The 14,915-nt window shown below is 43.3% G+C and overlaps 1 protein-coding gene across 4 annotated transcripts in view; it reads left to right on the top strand.

Moving 5' to 3' along the window:
- RASGRF2 (Ras protein specific guanine nucleotide releasing factor 2) overlaps nt 1-14,915 on the top strand; it is a 116,806-nt gene that overhangs the window by 35,603 nt on the left and 66,288 nt on the right. For all 4 annotated transcript variants that reach the window (XM_048290681.1, XM_048290680.1, XM_048290679.1 and 1 more), the window contains exons 2-5: nt 1,503-1,609; nt 11,868-12,015; nt 12,651-12,740; nt 13,916-14,169. In XM_048290681.1, the coding sequence (XP_048146638.1) occupies nt 1,503-1,609; nt 11,868-12,015; nt 12,651-12,740; nt 13,916-14,169 (599 nt within the window). The remainder of the gene's footprint in view (nt 1-1,502; nt 1,610-11,867; nt 12,016-12,650; nt 12,741-13,915; nt 14,170-14,915) is intronic.

The raw sequence follows: 14,915 nt of genomic DNA, 5'->3' as shown, positions 1-14,915 counted from the left end.
TTGTTCTTCTACTCATATATTAATCTTCCTTTGGGCTCTGGAGCTGTTTTATTTCTGAAACTTAACAGATCTGAGCCTGAACTTCCTTTAGTTAAAGCCTGTTAAATGTGAATGCTGCTTCTGATTTGGCCTCATTTCTGTTGTGTTTGTCTGCAATCCTGCAGTTCTGGTGGTCTTCTGCATGAGAAGTGTTTTGTATATGTGTAATGATGTTTAGCAAATTAATACAGTGCACAAGTGAATAATTTCTCCTTATGGAATTCCTTTTTTGTACTCATGTTACCCAAAAGGAGGTCAAATGTATGAGTGCTCAAGTTTGTCTGTTAGATCCCAGATGGGAATTTCTGTTCCCTGTGCACAGGTGTGGAGGTGAAGAGGGGTAGGGTAGTTCTGGGCAATGAAGAGACCGGAGTGATCCAGAGAAGTTCAGGTAGAATTACTCCTGGATGACCTCAGACCCAAACCCAGATGTTTTTATGTTTGGCCAGGCCCCTCACTGGTCCTGCTGCCTGTGAAACGTCTGGATTTCTAAAGGGTGCATTTAAGGCAACTGTGGAAATTAAAGGTGTGTGTTTAGGTAGAATATTTTCTGACCTGTTTTCATCTGAGGTGGAAGAATTCTGTTTGCTCCCTGGCTGTAAGTTAGTACACAAACTATTCAAAATAGGGTTGTAAATAACCGTCCCTGTGAAATGGGAGCTAACGTAGATAACTGGTGGCTGTCCCCTCCCCACTAGATAATACTGAGAGTAGCAAATAATTCTGAGAGTAGCAAAAACTTCCCTGAAAGTTCTGTGGAACACACCTGGGCAATGCCCTTCATGCAAGAAATGCCAATGAGAATATGACAGTTTTTGTGTGAATAGCATTTTCTTGTGAAAAAAAAAGGTTGCTGCCATACAGTTATGGCTGAGGCTTCTTGAGAGAGGGGCAAAAATGTTTTGGGAGTGTGACGAATGAGAAGAGTCCCTGTTCTTTGGGGAAGGTGGGGAATAAGCTGGAGCCAGTGCTCAGTCTGCATTCTCTGGAGGAGGAGGTGGTGGTTCCAGGCTTGGTGCCCCATGCTGGCTTGTGAGGACAGTTTTAGGTGAAAAAATGCAAGAGAGAAGATCTACAGACACCCCACTGTATTTCTGTTATTGTACTTGGCTGTAGGAGCTCTTTAGGGAATTGTATTTTGTAGTCTTGTTTGTGGAAGTTTAAGAACAATAACTTAACAGTAAGTACATGAAAGCTATTACCTTGATTCACAGGGGAATATTTTCAGGGTAGTTTCAACTCCAATCCATGTTTCAAGACTAAAACTTAAAACACATCTTCCTTGGGCTGACAGCACTTTGGGCTGAGTATAGAAAGTCTTTTAGTGTTTTTTTTTTTCTGGGTGGGATGTTTTTTCTGTTTTGTATTATTTGTTTGGTTGGTTTTTTGTTTGTTTTTTAATTTTATATATCTTTTTCATTTAGGAGTTTCTGAACCTTATTTTTCTTTGTTCTGATTTGCAGCATTACTTTACTGTTCTCTTTGGCCATGAGGGGCAGAAGCCACTGGAGCTGCGTTGTGAGGATGAGGTTGATGGAGATGAGTGGGTAGAAGCTATTCACCAAGCGAGGTATGGAACTCGATTTGTGACCCTCTGATCTGTTTTGTTACAGATAAATGGATAATACATCAAAACCCACCTTCCAAACAGAAATGTTAACATGTATTAGTTGTGTGTTGTTTGCAATTCATGAGTATGTTATGGGAAAAAAACCACCTTTAACATTCAGTACTTATTTCCCTGTCTTTTGTCTTTCTTAAGCAATTATGCTGCAGTTGAAATTACTTCAGGAAGAACATGATTTTTATTAGAAACAAGCTCTAGGATTAATCCTCTGTTAGAGACAAGTGTGTCATAAGAATGAGGAAATTAATGATATGACAGATGAATAAATTAGTTATTCCTTAAAAACTCTTACAGAGAAGTAAATGTAAGAAAGAGGAGGTCAAACCATTAAGATGATAAAGTGTGACAAATAAAATTTTGACTTTGAAACTGAAGTTCTGAATCACCTGAACCCCAGTTTTGTGAAAAGAGGTGTGGTAGGACCTTCAGCCACGCAGCAGTCTTTGCCTGAGGGGAGGTCTGTGTGGTGAGTGGTCACGGTTTAGGTGTAATCTAATGAAAATTGTCTCCCTGAAGGCTCATGGAATGGTGTGCGGAGGCAAAGCCGCTGCTGAAATGCACTTTCTGCAGCCTCCTCCCATCCACACTCACCTCAGCTAATCTGCAGTGCCATGGTAACGCACAAGGAGCCAGGCAGCTCCCAAATTGCTTAGGACATGAGCCATGTAAACACAAGTGATTCTGCTTTAGAACTAAAATTGAACACGAGCAGCTAGTAGTTTTTAATTTCAAGCTTGTGAAATGAGGCCCTGGGACTGCAGGTTTTGTGCTGCCTGGACATCCAGCCTTGGGATCTGCATCCTCTTCTTGGTGCTGGTATGTCCTGAGCCGGGCCCTGTCCTCTCCCAGGAGAGCCCCTTCTGGGTGGGCAGCTGTGAAGCACTTTTTGCCTGGTACCCTCTGGGTGAACACATTATTCCATGCCTTGGGGGTCCCTGGGGCTCGGAGCTCAGCCTGTGCCCCATGTGTGACAGCCACAGCTCTGTGCTGCGGCGGGGCAGCAGAACAGGGACAGCCTCCTTGTCAGTGGCCTGGGACAGCTTCTTCTGTGGAGTACGACCAACAGGGAGTGAAGGAAGGAGCCGGGCTTTTGCCTTGTGGTAATGGCATTCAGCGACAGCAGCATCCTGGGGTTCCCTCTTTGCAGCATGAGTTCAGTTTTGCCACAACCTTTCCCTGGCAGGAGGGGGCAGCCGGGGGGGTCGGGCTCTGCTCGCAGGGAACAGGGACAGGAGGAGAGGGAACGGCCTCAGGCTGGGCCAGGGCAGGCTCAGGGTGGACAGCAGCAGGAATTTCCCTATGGAAAGGGTGCTCAGGCCTTGGCAGGGGCTGCCCAGGGAGGTTTGGCGTGCCCATCCCTGGAGGTGTCCAAGGAAGGGCTGGAGGTGGCACTCGGTGCTCTGGGCTGGGGACAAGGTGGGCATCGGGCACAGCTGGGACTCGATGGGCTGGGAGGGATTTTCCAACCTCAAGGATTGTGGGATTCTGGTCCACTGTCTGGTGTAAAAGGCATGTAAGCAAGAAGAGGTTCGTAACACAAGTTAAACCACTTCTCCTGTTAGTTCATTCTGTAAATGTGTCACACATGAATTTTCAGGGTAGAAACTGACACAAAATCAAGCCAGTGGTAGACAATACACAGCTGAAAATAGTGAGAACTTGCAAAGAAGTTGGTTGTGACATTCAGGGTCGGGGTGGTTGACTTTTACCTCCACCAGGAAGTTGTCACTGCGGCCTTTAGAGGACAGCTGGGTCTCTGAGGTAACTGAGACCAGGTTTTTTTATCTCCATCCCTTTTGCTATTCGACTGTTTCCCCTTTATTTGGGCCTACCTCCTGGTGATGTTGAAGTGTGGACACCTTTGTGAGGGACGGTCTCGTAGTCCTATGTCATTTGGGGGATTTTCTATTCACCTTCTCTGCACACGTATCTAAATTTCTTGGGGAAGTTTTCCAGGGATATGGACATGGCTTTCTTGTGTTTTCTTGAACAGAATTCCAACAAATGACCAAAAAAAAAAATCTAAAATTTAGTTGGTAAGCATGGAGTTCTCTTCCCTTTTGTGGTTACCTTCTTGTTCTAATGGTTTTCTACTTCACTGGAAACTGCTTTTGTTTGTTTTACATTGTGTTGAGCAGAACAACTTGGAGTTTCTAATTTGTTACTAAACCACTGAGTCTTTTGCTGAAGATATGTAAAAAGAAGCTAAAATAGTAGTATTAGACTATTGTGTAAGATTTTTCTTGCCAACTTAATTAAACAAAATAGCAGAGATTTTCTTTAGGGATTGAATTTTGCCTGCGTCATGATCTAGACCTTCTCCCTTGAGCTTATCTGTATTTTTGACAAATGGGAGAAATTTTGGCAACTTCTTCAGTGTCACTGTTCATTTGAGTCTAACTTAAGACATCTCTGACCCTTCTCTCAGGTTTTTGTTATGCATTGCTGAATGACATTTTATCTAGCACTTTAAACATACTGTTTTGTACTATCTCAGGTGTCTTATTTACGAATTTCAGGAGACACTGAGAAGATTTCTACTACTCTTAAACTGAAAACAGACCTGGGAACATCTTGTTCTGTGTGAATATACTGGCATTTGAGAAAGGGAATTATTGAATTGCTTTCCAGAGGGTTTTATCCTCACGAGGAGCTGTGGTAATCCATGTGTTAGCTGAGGCAATGCAATCGAGCTAGCTGAGGTTTTATGTTTTCTTAGACTGGCATATAGAAAATCTAATTAATCTGATTTTGGACTGCTTTTCATGATTTTTTTTTTCATTTTTGGCCAAGTCAATGTTTGTAGCTGTCAAAATTTCTTCCATGTTTATTTACTTTGTAAGTTGTAAACAAAGTATTGAAAAAAGGATGCTCCAATCTCAGTGCATCCCATGGCCCACTCTGGGTAAATAAGTAATTTATTTGGATGCCAGTACATAAATAAAGGATTTTTTCTGCTGTGACATTGTCCTTTGTTTCTGTCCATAGTGCCCTCTCCTCATCTGGGGGATTATTTGGCTTTTGAGCTGGAACTGGGATGTTTAATCCAGTATATTTTAATGGGCCCTCATTATCAGTTCCACATCTGTACTTACTCTTCTTCTCCTTCCATTTTACTTGAATTTTCAGTATTTTGGTTTCTCAGTAATATCCAGGGTGGCAGAGTGTGGTGTGCTTCTTCTGAGCTACATTTTTGAGCAGGAGGATTTATTCCTGGCAAATCCTAATTCTTCTGTCAGTGACTGCATCTGGAAGTCCTGTTTTTGGCTTTGTTCCAGAACTTGTTCTCTTTTGAAAAAATCTGTTTCACCCTCAATACACTGAGGTATATTTATCACCTTCTCTTACAAATTCTTCTGTATTTCAAGGGTTTTACTTGCCTTTTGCTCAAAAACTTTTATGCTTTTTTTTTTCTTTCATATGGATGCAGTATTAATAAAATTTACTGGACTTCTCTACTTTAACTTAATCCAAAGTCTTAAATTTACCAGGTGTGGGAATGAAAACCCTTCTTTCATGCAGGCACAAGTGTGAACTTATTTGGGAAACTGATTTGAAAAGGAATTATACTTTCTTTATTTATTGCCAGCTTAGTTTTAATCCATCTCATTCCTCCAGGTCTGTTCACTGCACAGGTGATGTGGGAGAGCAGCAGGGAGGAAAATGGGAATGCTTCTTTTATCTGGGTCACTATTTAAGGTGTACGAGGAACTACTGCCCTCTAACTGGCAATTTAAAATTAAAAACAAAAAAGCAAAAAGGCTTTCTCTCAGATTTGTAGCCACACCTTGCTGTGTATTTTACACAGTATTTTGCAAGGGGTTGTAAGCTCGGTGTGGCAGCTCAGAGCTGCCTTGTACTAATGCCTTGCTCGGTGAAGCTTTATTAGCTGAGGCCTGGTGCTTTAATAACCATGATTTTGTGTTTTCTGGTGGGCTGGCAGTGAGGCAGAGAGGTACATTCAGTACATGCACACAGGATGGGCCCCCCAGGAAATAACTGAGTTGTGCAGCTGCCCAGGAGCTGCTCCTGGACCCTCCATCCGCAGCTGCTGCAGCTGCCCGTGCTGCTCTCGGCTTTAGCTGGGCACACACAGGTCTGCAAAGTCATTTCTCAGCCAGCTGCCCAACCTCGTGGTGTTCCCAGAAGCTGGGTTGTGTCTCTGGTGCCCTCCAGCAGCCAAGTCGGGGTCTCTGTTGATCCAGCCTGGCCTTGGTGCATCCCTAGCGCTTGGCTCGCCTGGCTTGGCTGTGGCTGGTGGTCACACACCCGGGCCAGGCCCACACCACCCACCTCTCCAGTTTGGCGCTGGCACTGCAGGGACCTGTGGCTTCTTGGTCCCAGCTGCAGAAAGTGGCACTGAGAGCTCCATGGATGCACAAGGAAAGGAGTGAGAAGTGGGGTTTGATGGGAAGGCAGGATGGGTAGTGGTGGTGATGTGTGGATCACGGCCAGACAAGTGTATTGATCAGTCTGGTTACATGTGATCTTTTATCCCCTTGTATCCCCTTACCTCTGTGTTTCCAAAAGCTACTCCTCAAACCTCTTCCATGCCCTATTTCCCTGCCTTTGGTTCCTGCACTTCATTAACAAGCCTTGTACAATCCCCAAATGCTCTTGCCTGTATCTCATAAATACTTTCACACCCCTGTGGTTGGTGGCTCTTCTCAGCCTGAGAGGAGATGTGGAGAGCCTTTCCACGGACTCTGGGCAGACCTCATGGCTGCCTTTTGTGAGCTTTTAAAGGGGGCTTATGAAAAAGAGGGAGAATGATGTTTTTACATGGACAGATAGCAAGAGGATGAGAGGCAATGGTATTAAACTAAAAGAGGGAGTTAAAATTTATACTAGGAAGGAATTGTTCCCTGTGAGGGTGGGCAGGCCCTGGCACAGGGTGCCCAGAGCAGCTGGGGCTGCCCCTGGATCCCTGGAGTGTCCAAGGCCAGGCTGGACACTGGGGCTGGAAGCAGCCTGGGACAGTGGGAGGTGTCCCTGCCCATGGCAGGGGTGGCACTGGGTGATCTTTAATGTCCCTTCAACCCAACCCATGAAGTGATTCTGTGATTCATGGCTGGTTATGCTTTGAGTTCTGTCTCAGTTTTGCACAATGGTGTGAGGTGTCATTCTCCTCCAGTTTGTTTGCGGATAAATTCCTATGGTCAGATTTTCCTGGCTGAAGTGCCAGGACCATGGGAACAACCGGTTTTGGTGTGAGCTGTGAGCTGATGGGTGACACACTGGCTGATGAGAGGTGCTTTCAGCACCATCTCCATCCTACATGAGAGGGTAGTGTTCCCTCCCCGCACACCCATGCTCCTGTCATGGTTTAGCATAGTTTGGGTTTTTAGTTCAAGAGGGCTCCATCAGCCACGGAAATGATTCTTTGCAAAGAGGTGCTTACAGCTTCCTCTAGACCCAGCAGAACCAATCACCTGGCTGCTTTGAATATTGGCAGCTCTCTTTAAAGCCACTTAAGAAGCTTGGCACGCCTCTGTGATCCGCATTTAGGGGAGAACAAACCCTGGGAAGGCTCTCCTGCCTCTGGCTTTCGGGCAGGTGACTGGGGGCTGCAGGCGGCCCAGCGGGGCCGGGCCGGGCCCTGCTCGGCGGGGCTGGGCTGAGACCTCAGCTGCTTCTGCTCTGGACCCCGGCAGGAATTGGGTGACCAACATCGAGAGGCGAATTCCAGCTGAATTCCAGCTGCTGGCCGGGTGAGATTAACCCTTTTAGTGCTGTAAGATTCTCCAGAACACATGAAGCCTGCAGACATCAATTTTCTCCCAGGTCAGAGGAAAGGGAAAGGTGAAGGCAAGTGAAGAAAACACCATAAAGACACCAAAGTCAGTGAAGAAGGAAGAGTGGAAACCCTGAGTGAGGAGAAAGAGGAGATGCTTCAAGCTTAGAAGCTGAAATTCTGTTGTAAAGCCATGGTGATGGACTATGAGACATCAGAGTACCTGTTGTAATTTCATGAAGCATGGGGGGGGGTAGAGCTTTCAAATTGCAATCGTGAGCAAAAGTACCTGTGCTGAAATGAGCAAATGTTGAAGTAGCTGTGATTTGATGAGAATCTTGAACAGAGAGAAATGAAAGTGATGAGGACCCTTGCTCCCAGGGAAGAAGACCTCTGTTCCTAGAGGTGAAGATGCTCCCAGAGATATGTGAAGAGAACCTTTCCTTCTGAACAGCTCATCCTTAAAATGGTACCCCAGCAGCTCAAGATTGGACCCTCGAAAGCAGTTGTGGGGAAAGCTGTAAGACGAGGGAAGGGACTTTCACATGTGAGCAGAAAACCAACCCAGGCAGCTGTCTTGCTGTGACATTGAAGCCATGAGAGAACTGTTTCTTGTGGAGATGTCTCCCTAGCATGAGCAAGAGAGACTCCTCTCCCTAAGTGAACTGAAAAAGATTATTATAGAGGTGGTAAATCGACTGAAAATCTCAAGGGTTGTCTTTTTACATTGTCAGTGGGAGAAGGGAGAAAGGTGGGGGGAGGAAAGTGTTCTGAAGGTTTAGTCTGACTTTTTTCCTTTCTTTTAGGTCTGTTAATAAACTTCTTTATATTCTTTTAAGTTTTGTGCCTGCTTTGCTTTTCTCCTAATTCTTATCTCACAGAAGGAAAATAAGTAAGTAATGGATATTTTGAACCAAACCACTACACTTAACTGGTGTTTCTGCCCCATTTACAAACTGAACCTGCTACAGCTGCTGAGTGAGCCATTCCCCACAGACATGGTTTGGGTGCTTTGGTTGTTGGGTCCACCCTTCCAAAGGCTTTCATGCCAGTTGGTATTTCCCCCTCTCAGTTAAAAGGATTGTGTAGTAAAACCCGTTTGGGGTGTGGAGTTCTCATGGTGCCCTGTGGTTCTGGCAGCCATCGGATCCCTCGGAACCCTGGATCACACAGGAGGTCATTAAAGGCAGTGGTTTCTGTGCACTGGTGTTCTCCCGAGGCACCTTGCTTAGAGTCGCAGGGAAGGATTGGTTACATTCTACTGCAGCTTTTCCTGTTCCCATCCCTGCTGTGGCTGTGACTGTGCCATCAGGCTTTAAAACCTGTCTGGAGGCTGTTCCTCCTCTATTAAGAACTCCTACAGCTGTTCAAGGTGGGTGTGGAGACAGATGCAGGCAATTTCTTCTGCCTTCCAGACAGCCAGAGCCTGGTTTTCGTAATGAGTGAATTAGGTTGTGCCTTCTCCTTTTCAAGAAGGTGATTTGATGTGGCCAGACCCAGTGCCTGGTTCTTCCAGCAGCCTGAGCAGCTTTAGTGCAATTAGCATGGAGTACTCCAATGAACCATAACTCTGCTCTCAGTTCAGGACAAAACTCAAATAATTGGCTGGTAGCACTAGCAGAACTTCTATCCTGGCTTGTTGCCAGAGCAAGGAGGCTTTAATAATAAGGCTATGGTTAAACTTTCTCCAGTTTTCCTACATTTTCTGAGCATGTCAGCCTAAATGGTGCAACAGTTTTTCTCAGGACTTGATTAATTTCCTCCTCTCTCCATGTGGTAGGTGGTGATCCATCAGAGCTGCTTGAAATACCTGGTCTGAGCCCTGTCTCTACAGATGGTGGTAGTAGATGGGTTCAGCCTCAGCTTTCAGGATGTTTTATCTATACTACACATTACAGAATTGCTTCTCTCAATAAAGTATTAACACAAATTCATGTAAGCTGTGGCTTGTAGCAGTTGTTTCTTTGTGTTAAACGAGACCCCGGACCGAGAACCAGATCAAGGCTGGCTGCTTACATGTTGTTTTATGTATTTTGGTACAATTTTCTTTGACAAGGATTTTTTATACATGTGTGTTTGTGTCAGTATGGAACTCCTGTCCTCTTGTAAGGCTCCTGGGATTACTCTGGATATGCAGGTTAACACATTTGGACATTGTGATCTCTACTCAGGCATGCAGAGAGATGGATGGAAAGGGCTGTTGGAAGTACGTGAAGTTTATGCCAAAAGCCTCTGATTTTTCCTTTCCCAGCAGTAGTTTTGAGAAGAAAAATGGATTTTGCCTATTCTAAGTTAGTGTAGGTGTACACAGACTTTTAAAGTTAACTCTTCTTCTTACTGCTAATTATGGGAGTGAAGGAGATGTTTGGTTTCAGGCTGAGCCTGACATTTTAGACAGCGAAAGCCACCCTGGTGAATTGCTCTAAGGACATCTCAAAAGAACAAAGCTTCAGTCCTCCAGAGCAAAGTTTCTTGCTCCCCAGTAAAACAAAGCTGTGGAAGTCCAGCTTAATGCCTTTAAAGGAACTGAAAAATATATATTAAGTTTCTTCCCTTAAAGGAGGAAACAAAGAAGTGAAAGAAAAGCACTGTAGGTAACAATATCTTGGGTCCTGTGTCAGCAGTTCATCCTTTGTGAGACTGTGTCCTGCTGTTTTCCTACTATTTTCTTCAGTTTGAATAAAACCAAGGTGAAACCCGTCAAATTCTGTATTGGAAACAATCAGTAGCAAAACTTTAAGAACATTTTGAAAAGGATAAATAGAAAAAGAGGGCATTTCACCTGTCTGGATTTGGTTTTAGGTAGGAAAGACTATTTATATTAACTTGAAATCAAATAAAGATTTTTGTTACATGTGTTACAAATATTTTTATCTTCATAAAATTGCATAACAATTAGTCCTAACTGTATATTTAACTCAGACACTTCTTAGAATGTACAAATGCCTTTTTAGGGTGCAAAGAGATGAAGTACTCTGGTCTCTGAAAAAAACCCCAGAATTCTTGCAACACAAAACAAATTATTATTGAAAACTTTCAAAGAACAAATCTCATACTTCACTGCTGTTACTGCACAGCTAAGTGACAAGTGGAGTGCTTCATGACAAATTTATCTATGTATGTTTTTTACTTCTTGGAAGAGGTGCCCTGACCTTTCTTTTTCCAATGTATTGTTTACTTCTGCAGTAGTCAAAATATAACAGCAAATGTAATAGAATTGAATTTACTTCTTATTGTTTTTATAATCTGTACAAGGAGGAGAAACTTTTACTTTATGATAGCTGTGGGAACTTACTCTAATTATTTTAAATCTAAGCTTGTTTTCCAGGTTAGGTGTTGAATTCAATAGCTGTGCTTAATATTGGCCCCCTCCAGTGCATAAGTGCACTAACACTGATTGAAATACAAGTAAATATTTACAGAAAAACCACACTATAGAGGATGCACATTACTGCAATTTTAAAAGCCTCACAGTATTTAATAGCAAATGTTCATTGTTTTATGAGTGCTATAACAAGTGGGAAGAAATTTAGAAGGAAGAGATTTGCAGTCCAAAAATTCCTTCTGTTCAATCCGTTGCTCAAACTCCACAGTGAAAAAAGATGTGATATAAAATAGTGTGGGATCCCTTGTCAAAGATTTAGGGCCTCCATTCTGCTGTGTTTTGTTTGGTCTTTATCTTGTAAAGTTACGCAACTCTCAGAGGAAGAACCTTCCTGAAACCTGGGGTAAGAGGCAGAAAAGTATTTTGATTTTGTTGCTTCAGGGTCAGACTGGTGAAGAGACTGCATAGGGAGAAAGTGATTTCTCCTCTGCCTGAAGCTGAGAAGCATTTCTGACCTGGTGCTCTGACTGTGGCATCAAGTTGCACTAGGGATATTGTCCCTTTTCAGGAAAGAGCTGCCCAAGAGCTAAAAGAGACACTGATACCATAGTTCCTGATACTGACTGGATTAAAGGCATTTCCATCAGTAATCTTAAAATGGCCTAAAGAATAAAATGTGTTAGCACGCTAAAATGACAGTTTTGATGGGAATTCTTTCATAAAGAGATCTGGCAGATGGAGAGCATTAGTTCTGATGAAGTGCTACATGCTCCCCCAAGTCCTCCCAAAAGAAGGGAAAAAGACCTTAAAATACATACACCAAGTTGGATTTATAGAATTCTTGGGCTTAGCATGAGAATTAGAAGCTCATAAAAAGTGCAGTTGCATTGCTCTCAGTAATTGGACACTGTGAAACTGGGTACTGTAGCACCTGTGTCTAAAAAGGATATTAAACTCTCTCAGTTTGGGTGATTTGGTGGTTATGATTTGGGTGGCTTATGGTTTACATTACAGCTTAAGCTAAACAAACATGGCTTTGCAGCCTTCTTGTCGTTGGGGCCGTGTTTATCTGTCCATGTCTCATAAGGGGGGATGAAGACTGATATCTGGCTGTTTTTACTGACCTAAGCTTTCCCTGCCAGCTACTCAGACATCCTGATTGAGCGGGAGGTGCTGATGCAGAAGTACATCCACCTGGTGCAGATTGTGGAGACCGAGAAAGTTGCAGCCAACCAGCTCCGGCACCAGCTGGAGGACCAGGACACGGAGATCGAGAGGCTGAAGTCGGAGGTGTGTTCCAGACCCACCAGGCAATCACTGGATTGTAGCATTTTGCTGTGTGCATTGCAGTGGTATTCAGTATTTCTCTAGTACTTTGTGAAAATGGCAGAACCCAGTGAGGTTAATAGGTAATGGTCTCCCAGTGACTCTGTGGATAAATAATTTTCTTAGAAATATTGGGGCCTGTTAAGCTGATTGGATTACTTTTCTTGTCAGAGGGTTTAGGATAACACATTGCTTTGCAGAATGGGTGCCACTGATGGCATAATTTCCTCCCTGCCTTCAGGTTTGAGTTTGATCCCAGCACGGGGCTTTTGGTTGTGATGGTGTTAAGAACAGTTCCAGACTGCTCTGATTCACAGGGTGTTGTTACAAAAACCTTGTTGCAGTCCTGAGCTGATGAAGCCCAAAGGGCACAGTTGTTTTTGGGGGGAGAACCTGCTCATTCCTGGTGCCCCTTCCAGCTGGACAGAGATCTGTAATGGCCTGAGGAGAAGTGCTCCGGTCCCTGTCACCAAACATGTGCTTGTCATTCTGTGCCCCTTCCGCAGGCTGGGGGAAGGGGAAATTACTGTTCCATTAGTTCTCCAGATAAGGCTTTCATTAACTCGAGGAAGACTTTCATAAATGTTTGCTTTTGTCAGATTGTAGCGCTGAATAAAACAAAGGAAAAAATGCGACCTTATCAAGGCAACCAGGAAGATGAAGATCCAGATATTAAAAAAATTAAGAAGGTAAACATGAAGGAATTCTTTTGTGCTTAAAGGGAAAAGGGTGGCATAAGGGGTGTACTTCTGTATTTTACTCTGTCTAGTCTTATTTATTTTTTTAAAGTACAGTCAAATAGCAAGTCTTCCTTTGCGCAGCCCCTACTTAAACCTCTTTAATTATATATATTTTAGTGCAACATTTTATCCCATGATGTATTTGCCTAATATCCTTTATGGAATGTGCCTAGTTTCTCTCTTTTTCTGGGGTGTGCAGTCTGAGCCAGGGTCAGCACTGAGCTGGTAACTTGGTGTGAGTTTTCCTTTAACCATTGTCATAGAAGCTGGAAATGCCCCTTTTAGGAGCAAGAGAGCTTTGGATCTGTGTGTAAATCACTGCATTCTTCACCTTGGTCATTTTGGCAGTTGGGGCCCTTTTTTTTCCAAGGTGTTTTTTCAGAGTAAACTGATACCAGTGAAATTTTGCACTTCTCTTTCAAGATGAATGATCTTCCCATCAAGATCAGGACACAGACACAATGAAATTTCCTGTGACCAGATGTAGACCTCTTCTGTAATCTTTAATCCACTTGCAAGTTTAATAGATATTGTGCTTATTTAGATATTCCCATGACATAGAGGTGCTTTTTAAGAATGCCAAAAATCTGTCATTTTGAATAACGTGTTTGTTGCCTTGGTGTCTGATACCAAGCATTATATTGATACATAGCTTTAAATACACATGCCACGTGTTATCTGTTCAAAATGGAAAGCAAACTGAGTTTAAGAAATTATTTAGGAATTCTGCCAATAATGGTATTGAATCTGTGTTGGAAGGTGTTACCTGGAAGTATTGCGGGATACGTTTGCAGTGTAAGAGAAATGTGTAAGGGGAGGAAGAAGGACCTGCACGCCCTTGTTGTGCTGATGGGAAGGGGACAACACTCGAGCTTGCAGGGAAAGATTCCCTTATATGTATGCCATGTCTTTACAGTCTGTTTCCTGGCAACAATTATGACCCTTAACAAATAGAAATGTAAAAAAAAATTAATTACAGAACAATTATATATCAATAAGTGAACATTTTTATTTTTAAGCAAAGACTTTTAATTTTGAGGGTTATTTCTACAGTGAAGAGCTTATGATAAGTCATGTAATTTGTTTTTTTTCTTATTTTCTTTTTCTGCTTGATCCCTTTATAGGTTCAGAGCTTTATGCGGGGCTGGTTATGCAGAAGAAAATGGAAAACTATTGTCCAAGATTACATTTGTTCTCCTCATGCAGAGAGCATGAGGAAGAGGAACCAGATAGTTTTCAACATGGTGGAGGCTGAGTCTGAGTATGTGCACCAACTTTATGTCCTGGTGAACTGTTTTCTGCGGCCCCTGAGGATGGCAGCAAGCTCCAAGAAGCCGCCCATCAGTCACGACGACGTCAGTAGCATTTTCCTCAACAGGTATGGGGGTTTAATTTGGGGTTTCTTTTTTGGTTTGAGACTTCGTTGTGGCTTTTTATTTGGGGTTTTTTGTGGATTTCCCTGACTGCTCCTCCCCATTCTGGTTCAGCTGACAGTAGAGAGGCCTGGCCCTTGTTTTGGCTGTGGTGCAGGTGGTGTCACTGAGCCAGACCACGTTTCCAGGGGTGAAAGGCAAAGGTGCTGCAGGTGATGCTGTTTGAAACCAGCATGACTTCTTTACCTTCCTACATTCTGTGTCTTCCTCTGCCAGAGGAAAAAAAGGACAGATGGTGCCTCGTGTGGCAGTTCTCTTAATTTTCTCTCACCTTTCCTGTTTCTTTTTTCTCTTAAGAGAGCAAAACTGGACTTAGTGGCCTCATATCCTGATAAGATCCTGATAAGACCCTGAGGATGAGTGTGTCAAAGCTTCTATTTTCTGTTGTCCTGCCGAAGGAGTCTCCTTCCCTCTCACTTGTCTTTTCATATCCTGCAAAAAAAGAATTGTTCTTCCATTAGGCATCCAAGTGCTGTTGTAATGAGCATGTTCAAGTAACCCAGGAGGCATTTAACTTCAGATACAGGATTGGGATTGCATCCAAGTCTGCTCCAAACTTCTAAGAAATAGAATATGTTCTTTAGTCATGAGGCAGGTTTCCTTTTCCTTGTTAGAATATGAATACAATGTTACAATCTTTCTACACCAAATATTATGTTTTTTTTAGAAGCACTGAGCCAGTATTTTTAAA

This window comes from Corvus hawaiiensis, chromosome Z (assembly GCF_020740725.1).
Source record: "Corvus hawaiiensis isolate bCorHaw1 chromosome Z, bCorHaw1.pri.cur, whole genome shotgun sequence".
In the NCBI taxonomy this organism is placed as follows: domain Eukaryota; kingdom Metazoa; phylum Chordata; class Aves; order Passeriformes; family Corvidae; genus Corvus; species Corvus hawaiiensis.
This window is presented reverse-complemented; position numbering and strand designations above follow the sequence as displayed.